This window comes from Triticum urartu, chromosome 4A (genome assembly GCF_056163025.1).
Source record: "Triticum urartu cultivar PI428250 chromosome 4A, HENAU_Tu73, whole genome shotgun sequence".
In the NCBI taxonomy this organism is placed as follows: domain Eukaryota; kingdom Viridiplantae; phylum Streptophyta; class Magnoliopsida; order Poales; family Poaceae; genus Triticum; species Triticum urartu.
In genome coordinates, this window is record NC_141876.1 from 34,536,293 (window position 1) to 34,547,396 (window position 11,104).

The 11,104-nt window shown below is 47.2% G+C and overlaps 1 protein-coding gene and 1 pseudogene across 1 annotated transcript; one reads left to right on the forward strand and one right to left on the reverse strand.

The window, feature by feature from the left end:
* The first annotated feature begins 1,235 nt into the window (after nt 1-1,235).
* On the forward strand, nt 1,236-7,019 carry CHB3 (DNA-binding family protein). The gene is made up of 7 exons (XM_048713452.2): nt 1,236-1,802; nt 2,862-3,403; nt 3,549-4,280; nt 4,372-4,538; nt 4,611-5,176; nt 6,186-6,382; nt 6,509-7,019. The coding sequence occupies exons 1-7, from the start codon at nt 1,403-1,405 to the stop codon at nt 6,752-6,754; spliced, it is 2,850 nt and encodes a 949-aa protein (XP_048569409.2). The 5' UTR covers nt 1,236-1,402; the 3' UTR covers nt 6,755-7,019.
* Nucleotides 7,020-7,663: 644 nt separating this feature from the next.
* On the reverse strand, nt 7,664-10,637 carry LOC125553470 (L-type lectin-domain containing receptor kinase IX.1-like; annotated as a pseudogene).
* Between the last annotated feature and the right edge of the window lie 467 nt (nt 10,638-11,104).

Below are 11,104 nucleotides of genomic sequence, written 5' to 3' on the forward strand. Positions count from 1 at the left end.
TAAAAATTTCAATACAAACTACATATAGATATACATAAACATATTTTACAGTATAGATTCATTCATTTTGCTTCTTATATGGTTTGTATTGAAATATCTAAAAGGTCTTATATTTAGCAATGGAGGGAGTAGTATTCTAGTAAGATCTTGCATAGTTACATTACACATGATTTTCTCTTTCGTAAATATTGCCACACCTGAAATTTATTCCTGCCACTGCCACTGACAGTGAATGGAGGCTCGCATCACCGTCTTAGAGAAGAATGTGGCATAGAAAGTTGGACAAACACCGTAGATCCGTTCATACCTCGCTGGCTTCCCGACGTAGCCAAAGTTTGCCATGCTTCGCTAAAGGAAGAAGAAACCAACATATGGAATCACGAGTTGTCGTCGTTCATACCACCGAACGACATCATCAAAGACCACCTACAAGAAGTGAAGACAAAATTGTGACCCCCAAACTGCCCTAGATCAAAGCTCCACATGCCTTGCCTTCCATCGATACCAATCAGCACCGCCAGAATGAGGACAAGATGTAAATACCTTATTCCATGTCGCCGATAACAACATCACCTCGCCATCGCCTGTAGGACACCAAGAATGATCCCTAAACTGTGCTAAGGTGACCCAAACAACACGGCTAATCCCAGACCAGGGTTTTATCCCCTCATCAATGCTGGAAGGCTTTGTGAGGCGAGAGAAACCGTCATGAACAACACATGAGAGGCACAATTACGCTAAAGATGTGCTATCCTTAGCGTATATCTGTACATCAATATAGTTGCTTTAGCACAATTACGTCAAAGATGTGCCACCGTCAACGTATATCAAAACATCAATGCTATTAATTTTGTATCGTGGAATTTTAATACCTTTTCAGTAGTCGTACCGGATTATCGGGTATTTAGTATATGTGATTTTAATTCCTTTTCACAAGCTGTACCCGATTAGGCGATTACCATTCATTTGGTATACCTCACCATTAAGCTCTACCGCTGTAAGAATTGTTTGCTTCGCTCTTAATCTTGTCCTCATTCTGGCGATCTACCGGCGGAGGAGGATGACAGCGGGGGAGGAACCCTAGATCTCTTCAACCTCTTTTTTCCAAAAAAAAAAACAATCCTATGTATAACTCCTCCCGTCCCGGCGTTAGCCACCGGCAGTGCGGGCTCCACCAGCCAGTGAGACAGCACCGTGCCGCACTGCCGCTACGGGAACCCAACGACGGACCCCAGGTTTTCAACCCGGTCCAGAGGAAGGAGAGGGAAAGGGAGAGCCGACAGAGAGAGCACTCACAGGGGCAGCGCAGGGCAGGCGGCGTGCCCTCACTCGCCTCCCCATCTCGGAGCTGGCCTTCGGCGCCGGAGCGGTGAGAGGATCCGAGAGCTCCGCGGCGGCCCCCATGGAGCCCAAGCCCCAGCCCGCGGCCCACGGCGACGGGGCGCCGGCCGAGGCCCCCCGCCGCCGCGGCGGCGGCGGCAAGCGCAAGGCGTCCGGGTCGTCGTTCACGCCGTCCAAGCGGCACGCCAAGGAGCGCAACGCCGCCTTCCACGCGCCCTCCCACATGCTGCACAGCGGGCCGCTCACGCGCGCCGCGCGCCAGTCGCCGCACAAGCTCTCGACCGCCCTGGCGGATGCGGCCCCCGCGGCGGCCGTGCCGGGGGGATCGGGCCCGGGCGAGGGCTCCTCGATTCGGCCCGACAAGGCGCAGACGCCCGCCGAGGAAACGCCGCTGGTGGACGAGGGGTTCGAGGCCGTTCGATCCCGCGGCGCCGGCGTCCATGTGGTCCCCACCTTCGCCGGTGAGCCCTCTCCCCTGTACAGTCGCTTGATCTCTCGTTTGGGGTGGCGAATTGCCGGAACGAGGGTGGTTGTGAGGAGTCCGCGTTTTGCTAGGGCTTTCCGAGTAGAAGCGTTCGGTAAATTCACTCACTGCATCCTTCCTGCTATTTAAATGCTTTACCGGAATGAACCAGTAGCATGTAGCAGAGGAGTGTAGTTCGATGGTTAGCATTGTTGCTGCAGTTAAGTAACCTGAATTAATACTTGTAAGTTGCACAATGATGTGCTAATTGTAGTTTTCATCGATAGATTTAGCTAAACTTGAGTGCATGCTCATTCTGTTGATTTCAGATTTAACTGCTTGATATAGGAATTTACTACAAATAATTGCCTTTATTACTTCTAGTGTGTGGTGGTAAACAGCTATTAATGTCTATTTGCCTTCCTCTTTGCTGTTGCCTTGTGCAAATGAAGAGTTGAGTGCTCATCATTTTGCCTTCTTCCATGTGCTTGGAGCATGACTTGTTTTCTTTTGAGAGATATCTTCTCCTTGTAAGTATTTTAACCATAGATCAGCTTTCTGACATTACCATATATAAGAGCAATTGCAACCTTGGTAAATCTTGATAACACAGTAAACAGTTACCTCACCATGAAAGGGAAAGCACCATGGCAGATCTTGATAATTGCTGTAATCCAGTAACCATGTGCAACCATGACTAATACTGGCATAATCACTTCATTCATGTAATATGCTAATACTGCTTTTGTCTGTTGAAGGCCATACTAGCAACCACCTTATGATTCTATGTGATTGATCTTTGCGTAGTCTCTTATTTTCTTGAAATGTATGGTTTTTGTCTGTTCAAACTTCAAAGCATGCAAGCCCATTTTCTTGAACTAAAATATTGTAAATACTATTTAGCAGAAGATATATTTTATGGTTTGATGCTGCCTTTCAAGTTTCCACCCTAATTGTCTTAATTATGATGACATGCTTTCCTTCTTTATTCATGTTCTGAAATCAATTTTCTTTCGAAGTTAAAAAGTGCACAACAACAAATCATTTTTTTCTGCAGGATGGTTTTCATGGAAGGAAATCCACCAAGTTGAGAAGCAAACCTTGCCTTCGTTTTTTAATGGAAAATCTGAGAAGCGGACACCGGAGATATACTCGGGGATTAGAAATTCCATCATGATGAAATTTCATGCCAATCCTCAGCTGCAGCTGGAGCCCAAAGATTTGGCTGAGCTGTCAGTTGGGGAGGTCGATGCTCGACAGGAAGTGTTTGATTTCTTGGATCACTGGGGCCTGATCAATTTCCACCCTTTTCCACCTGCTGGCCTAGAAGAGAGTAAGCCAGAGGAGAGCCAAAGCGATTCTCGCAATGAGGAGAAAGCTTGTCTCATTGAGAAGCTGTTTAAATTTGAACCGGTTCAGTCATACATGATTCCTTTACCAAATAAAGGGGAGGGGGAAATTCCAGTGCCTCTGCCTACCTTGCTTCCTGATCCTGTTCTAGTGGAAGATGTAATTGCAGCAGCTGAGCCTTCCGTTGAGTACCATTGCAACTCTTGTTCAGTTGATTGCTCAGGCAAGCGCTATCATTGCCGGACCCAGGTAAGCATTTTTTTAGTGCCACATCCCTGCTCGGATTATTGCTATATCACCATATGTTATATCACCCATTAGAATCATTCTGATATAGTGCACCTTGTGATTCAATTTGTGGATGGTAGCATTGATTTTTGTTTTATTGCTGCAGGCAGATTTTGACCTGTGTTCTAACTGCTACAACGAAGCAAAATTCGATGCAGGCATGTCCAAAACAGATTTCATCCTCATGGATTCCACAGAAGTTTCTGGTGCTCGTGGTACTAGCTGGACTGATGAGGAGACATTGCTTCTCTTAGAAGCTCTGGAAATTTTTGGTGGAAAATGGACTGAGATTGCCGAACATGTTGCTACAAAAACAAAAACACAGTGTATGTTACACTTTCTGCAAATGCAAATTGAGGATCGCTTCCATGATGGTGATGATATTCACCAAAATATCCATGAAAGCACAGAGCAAGCCTTGGTGGAAAAAGGCACCCCTGAAGTACCTGAGAAAATGGAAACTGAAGAGAAAGTTGAAGGAAAAGATACCAAGGATGAGAAGCCTTCAGAGAAAACGGAAGGCAATCACACAGAAGAAAAAACAGAAGAAGGAAGTGTTGTTGAAAATAAAGATGCCAAAAATTCAGGTGGTGCAGATTCAGTCACAACACCAAACGTTGATGAGCCAAAACCATCTTCTGACACTGACCTAGCAAGGGAAAATTCTGTTAATCTTGATACTTCTGAGAAAAATGTGCCAGATGATGCTATTGATATTTCTGGTGAAAATGCATCAAATGATGCTATTGATATCCTGAAATCTGCATTCGAGGCTGTTGGTAACTTCCCTGGACATGAAGGTTCATTTGCTGATGCAGGGAATCCTGTTATGGCACTGGTAAGAACTGCCATAGTGTCATATACCCTTGGACATCTTTACTAATTATACAGTATTTTCTACAATGAGGTATGTCAAATGTCTTGTGCAGGCAGCATTTTTGGCTGGTCTTGTGGAAGATGACAATGCTACCACTTCTTGCCGTAGTTCACTAAAAGCTATCTCAGAGGATTCTCCTGCACTACAATTGGCAAGTAGGCACTGTTATATTCTTGAAGATCCACCGAGTGATCTGAAAGACATTTTTGTCACTGTAAGGTAAGCAGTGTTTGCACCTGTGTAAAATTCTATTGCAATGTATTGTGCTGATGGGGTCAATGAAATTTTCAGTAATACAAATAAAGATGAGGATCAAGCAAAAGGTGAGGATCAAGCAAAAGATGAGGATATGGTTATAGATTCAACTGGTACTGAGAAAAAGGACATCAATGGTAAGGAAGAGAATACTGTGTCTGTGGAAAAGCAAAACAGTCCATCCATTTCACCAAAAGACCACAAAGAATCAGATACTAAGAATGTATCTTGCGATGATGAAGCACCCACAGTGAAGCCTAAATCCAATAAAGCTAAGGAGACCGATGATCCAATTCCTCTGGTGGATAAGAGTGCGTCCAACGACACACAAGTTCCGTCAAGTTCTACCAAAGATTCAGTTGCTCCAGAAAATAATGCAAATGGATGTGGTTTGTCAGCTTCTCAAGAGGTTGTTGCAGGAAGTACTACATGTGCAACTAATCCTGAGCTGTTAAAGGACAAACCAAGTTCTGAAGTGGAGCCAGTTGATGATTCACCTTCACAAGGCAAGATCGAGCTTAACAAGACTGAAGATGCAGTTGCTGCCCCAACTGCCGTACAAGATGAGAAAACCCATACATTGGGGAATGGCAAGCTGGAAGGTACTTCATCTACATTTAGCTTATACGTAAAGTCCGAAACTATCTCTAATGAAACAAGAGAAGAGTAATAAGCATGCAAAGTTCAATTAGCGCATTCTGAGTAGTTAACCCTTATAATTATTCACTAGTCCAGAAGACTTCGTTGCAACATTGACTTGCGTCAACTGCACATGTAAGCAGTTATGCTGGTCTGGTCATGCTGGGTAAGATTATTCACATTCCCATATATTCATCATAATTTCTTAACACGCCATCAGATTGAGCTGTTTCTGAGCAGGACCTGCTAATCCAGAATTTTAGATCTGCTTGCAAACATAGTATTGTAGCCATGGAATATGTGGTTTGCTTTTCCTGTGCTGCCATAAGAGATCAACTTGTAGCAAAATATGGATGTGGAAGTGAGAAGGAGCATTCTAAATGCTTTAGTTGCTTGAACCGTTCTATCTATGTGCTTTAACAACTTAATTAGTTAAACATACGTGTAGTTAGTTTCATTGTTTTTAAGGCGGTAAGGCGACCTAAGGCGAGCACCACCCGCTCTAGCGCCTAGGAGACGCTTAAGCGCCTAAGGCGACGCCTAAGCGCCTAAGGCGGGCATATTTGTAAGGCGCTGCCCGGGCGCCTTATCGCCTAAGCGTCCAAGGCAGGACGCCTTAAAAAAATGGTTAGTTTTGTTTTCCTTTTCATTTTTCAGTTGGATGATGAGTGCATTTATTTCTAATTTCTCGTTTCACTTCTTGATCTTTTAGTTCCCAGACATAATCATTCTCTGACATCTGTATCCCCAAAATATTGGAGAATATATATCAGCTGTCTCCTGTAAGGATGGCCCGATGAGAGCTTTGTGATATCTGACCACGATGAAGTAAACAGAGTCGTATGAATTAGAAAAAGGCAGTCATTAGAGGGGCAGAATTTAGAAAACAGATTTAGCTTCATAGGTCAAACCTCTTGGTGGTTCAATTTTTCATCAGCTGATATCCTCCCCTGTGGTATCCCTATCTTGCAGAACCTAACAGTGCTGAAAACGTACCTGCCGATGGAGAGATGGTCTCAAGAGTGACCGCCGAGCATAATGATTCCTTAACTAGGCTAAAACGAGCCGCAGCGACTGCTGTTTCAGCAGCTGCTGCGAAGGCTAAGCTCCTTGCTGAGCAGGAAGAAGATCAAATTCGACGGCTAGCTGCACTGGTGGTCGAGAAACTGGTATAGTCGGATGCTTTGCTCTCCAAATGATCCCTCCTGTGTTCTGTGCCAGTAATAACTGCAAATTATATACTAGTGTTCTGTGCCAGTAAAGACTGCAAATTATATATATTTTCATTTATGCAGCTGCAGAAGACGGAGGCGAAGATGTCATTATTTGCAGATGTTGAGCACATGGCCCTGCGCACAAGAGAGTACACTGAAAAGACCAGAAAGAAGCTTCTGATGGAGCGGAACGCGATAATCGCAGCTCGCATGGGCGCACTGCCATCTAGGCCGAACCAGCAGGGTGCAGCTGGGAACAGATTGCCGCCCGGATATGGCGCCCCTGCAGTAAGACCGCCAAACGCAATGCCCCGGCCGAGCAGCTGAGTCGATGAGGTAAAACCTGTCGCCTCGGTGATCGACCTGTATACCCGATTCTTTTAGAAGCACACCTCAGACCAATCAGGCATAAGCTATGTTGTTGTTGTAGCATTCATGTAGGAGCGTACCGTATCGTGATCTGTATAAGGAAAAAACCCGGCCATTTTTGGCTTTGGATGTGATGCTCTCTCCGTGCACTCTGCTTGTGACTGAGCCATGTTATGATCGTCCGTGTAGACCTGAAGTTACCAAAAGAGTTTTCATGCGGACTGATGTGCTTGTGAGGAGGCGATGGTTCGGTTTTCGTGGTCTTGCGCGAATTTCGTGTGAAGATGCTTGGAGTCTTGCTTGTTTGTTTTCCCATCTATGTATTGTTTGTGTCTTTGGTGGCAAAGTCTCGACGGTTGAGGCAGCGTCGTATCGAATAAATGCCCCACGGTTCTATCCCTGTCTTGATGTGGCCGTCGTAGCCGATGCAACCTACACCGAGGTTGAGCATGTGGTCCGCGGATCGACGTCTCTCGTTCTTGTGGATTGTTATCTGTCGCTTCGGCTCTCGTTCTTCTGGATTATTGTCTGGCGCTTAGGCCTATATTGGCTGCGAGCGTTTTCAAGCATGCTCTTGTCACTAGGTATGTTGATTCCTTTTTTTTTTATACTCCCTCCAGTCCTTTTTAGTTCACATATAAGATTTGTCTGAAATCAAGCCTTGCAAAATTTGATCAACTTTATAAAAAAAATATCAATATTTATAATGTGAAATCAATATCAGTAGATGCGTCATGACTTAAATTTTCATATTGTATAACTTTAGCATGTTGATATTTTTTCATATAAATATAGTCAAACTTTATGACTTCAGACAATTTTTATATGTAGAGTAAAAAGGACCGGAGAGAGCACACTGATGAAGCAACCCTTGCAAGGGGTGTGCGTGTGCCCTCGACCATAGTGCGTTCATCAATTTTAGGTTCTCATGTGGGCTCCTTGAAACTTTGAGGTTAGTCAAGTGCTTGCTGGTTTGGTCTTCTACGGCTTCTTCACTAGTTGTACGGAGAAAAGTCAAGATACAGAGATGTATAGGCTTTGTGTCCTGCTTAGAGAGACGGGGCGGTGGAGGTTTGTTTCCGGCAGATTTCGTAGGATTCGACCGGCGTTTGATTAGGGTTTATGTCTTGATTAGGAAGACGTGACAACGGCTCCCTGAATAAGATTCTTCCTGCCTAACCCTTGTCCTTGCGGCGCGTCTAGCATCGTCAGAGCGTGTGGATGTGTGTCTCCGGCGCACCTCACATGATTCGGTCGGTGTTGGCCTTCGGAGGATCCCCTTGATCCAGTCTTTGTTCACGGATCTACATGTTGGATCCTTCTGGTCTATGCTTCTCTTAATCGACGACAGTTGATGTCTAGTGTGCTAGTCCCGTGGGATCTTAGTATGATGATAGCCCGACTGTCCACTACAACAAGTTTTGCCCAGCTCCTGTGAGGAAGGGGCGATAACGACGCCAAGGATTCGGCTCGCCCCAGTGCTTATAGTCATTGTTAGGTGGTCTACAGACCTGGATGCATTTTTTATTACTGGTGTATTTTATAGTGTTATGACAAATGATTAGATTGGAAGTTTTCAAAAAAGAAGAAGCATCAGATTGCACGGCGAACTAGTGTGTGTACGTGCATGTCTTACTCTTTCCAAACAATTAAGCATAATCTGTCATCTGCCGCCTGTAAGCTGAGATGCAGAAACTAATGAAGAATCAATTGTTGCGGTAAATGTCGCTACGGGCATCTTTGCTGGAAGGCTTGGCGGAGGCGCCTCAAATCGTAGCACGCTGACCGCTTGCTTGATGGACGGTCTCAGGGTCCTGTCAGGGTGCGCGCACCAGAGCCCGACCGCCATCATGCGCTCCATCTCTCGGTCGTCGAACTCCAGGTTGAGCTGCGCATCGGCCGCGGCAAGGGTCCTTCCACTTTCCCATGAATCCCAGACCCATTGCACCAGATGAATGATGTCTTCTCGTCCCCGAGCAACAGCGGGCCGCTTGCCGCAGGCGATCTCGAGCATGACTACGCCGAAGCTGTAGACATCAGACTCGGCGCTTGTCCTTCCCGTGACCATGCACTCAGGGTCCATGTAGCCCATTGTTCCTGCAATACCAGTTGTGTATGGTCCTCGGTCGTGGTCGACAAGCCGCGCGAGCCCAAAATCACAAGTTTGGCGCAGAACGACGCGTCCAGCATGATGTTGCTTGGCTTGACGTCACGGTGTAGAACACATTGCTCCCAGTCCTGGTGCAGGTACAAAAGTGCAGACCCTAACCCCAGCACGATCTCATACCTAAAAACAACACCAAACGAAATAAGCGAAAACATATTAGGTTGGAGAGATAAGCTAGACGCCGGAGATACAATAGTCATAATATATCCGCACCTGAGTGGCCACGATAATATGGTGTTTGAACTGTAAAGGTGAGTATCCAGGCTGCCGTGGGGCATAAGATCGTAGACAAGCAAGAGCTCGCCACCGCCATGGCACCAGCCAATGAGCTGCACCAGGTTTCGATGTCTCAGCCGGCTTATGATCTTCACCTCTGAGATGTACTCCTTCCTCCCCTGCTTGGAGGTCTTGGACACTCTTTTTATAGCAACCTCAACTTTAAGCTCTTTCAAGAATCCTTTGTACACGGAACCGAAGCCACCTTCGCCCAGCTTCTTCTCGTCAGAGAAGTTGCTGGTGGCGACGGCAAGATCACTGTACCGAAACCGCTTGGGCCCGGTGCCTTTCTCGAAGTCGTCTTCCATGGGATCATCGTCAAAAGTATCTACTTGTCTTGCAATCTGATTTTGCCTCCGATAGCGCAAAAGGAAACAAACCAAGAGACTCGATGAGATGACGAATACAACGACGACACCGGCAGACACGCCGGCCACCAGCGTTGTCCGGCTGCTAGTCCTGTCGGCGGCAAGTGGCGGGGCTTCTAAATGAAAAAAAAACCACATACTCCTTCAATGAGACAAATGTCACGCGATGTACTCCTTCCATTAAAATGAAATAGGAAAAGGAATTAATAGTACCTGATGGGAGATTGGACGGCGGTGGAATGGTGATACGGAGAAACTCGCCGTCACCGATGCTGTATACGGCGTAGCAGCTGTAGCCCTTGATGCCAGCATAGGTGTTGTTTGGGAACACACTGGAGAACTCTCCCACGAACTTGGTAAGGCACCCGCTGCACTCGCTTGCGTTCAGGTCCCTCGTGCACTGCGCCAGACCGTGCATGGCCGTCGGCGACTGCGAGCTGGCCGCGTACGTCACGCTCCCGTTCGCTAGCCGCAGCGGCGAACGCGCGGCCTCCGCTGCTAACCGGGTGAGCAAATCCCATCTCGTGCTGTTCATGCTGGACGGGTCGTCCACGTAGGTCCTGTTCATGCTGGACGGGTACGGGCTGTACGGGTCCTCCACGTAGATGGCGAAGTCGAGGTCGGCGACGGAGACGAAGGACTCGTTGGAGTAGCGGAGAAGGCACGAGTCGTAGGCACCCTTCATCTGCCGGCCGAACGGGCACGACTGCTGTATCCCGGAGGCCGCGGTGTAGAGGCAGTCGTGGCACTCCGTCCAGTTGCGGTCGGCATAGCACGAGACGAGGCCGAACACCTCGTCCGGTGATTCGCCGGCCGCGCCGTTGTAGTAGAAACGGTTGTCGAGGGCACGCGCCGGGAGGTCGGCCATGAGGGCCAAAAGATTTAGCCGGTACCGGCTATACACTCCGTAGTCGCCCGTGGTCGAGCAGAACCAATGTGCCACTCCCTGTGCTACAGCGACGTCGACGTAAGAGGAGGACAAGACAACGGCGAGGAGAAGCAGGGGAAGGCGCCGTGGAGCCGTTGCCATCGATCGACGCTGAGCTAGCTAGCTGTACAGTCAATTGGGGCGCGCAGCGCGTAGGTAACTCGGTATATGTAACTACATCGTCCTCCCTGCAACAAGTAATGGCGAAGATAAACAATTTTCAGTCGAACACTTCAAACGATGACCAGAGACAGGGATCGAAGCCTACATACGTGCGAGGACATGAAGATGGTCCATTTGGAGCCTGCAGGAGCATTTCCTTGCCACATATAGATAACACCACGTCACCACAAGTCCAATCAGATCCTTAAATATGGCCGAACGATTCAATGTGTGCACTCTGTAGTCTAGACTGGTCACAGAGAACCGCCGGACACTGCCGGCCCATTCTGTCAAAGAAATGATTGTTTTTTACTGTGGCACTTCGTGACATGACGTGTGCGTTCACTGGTGTTCTGTAAAGCCGTCTGTGATTTTGTCATCGTCAAACTATCAAAAATTTGAAATGA

Excerpts from the sequence above, each read along its gene's own strand:
- CHB3 (XM_048713452.2), top strand. The coding sequence starts at position 1,403 with ATGGAGCCCAAGCCCCAGCCCGCGGCCCACGGCGACGGGGCGCCGGCC. Across the intron at positions 5,177-6,185 it reads GGGGAATGGCAAGCTGGAAG|AACCTAACAGTGCTGAAAAC; the intron begins GTACTTCATCTA and ends CCTATCTTGCAG. Across the intron at positions 6,383-6,508 it reads CACTGGTGGTCGAGAAACTG|CTGCAGAAGACGGAGGCGAA; the intron begins GTATAGTCGGAT and ends TCATTTATGCAG.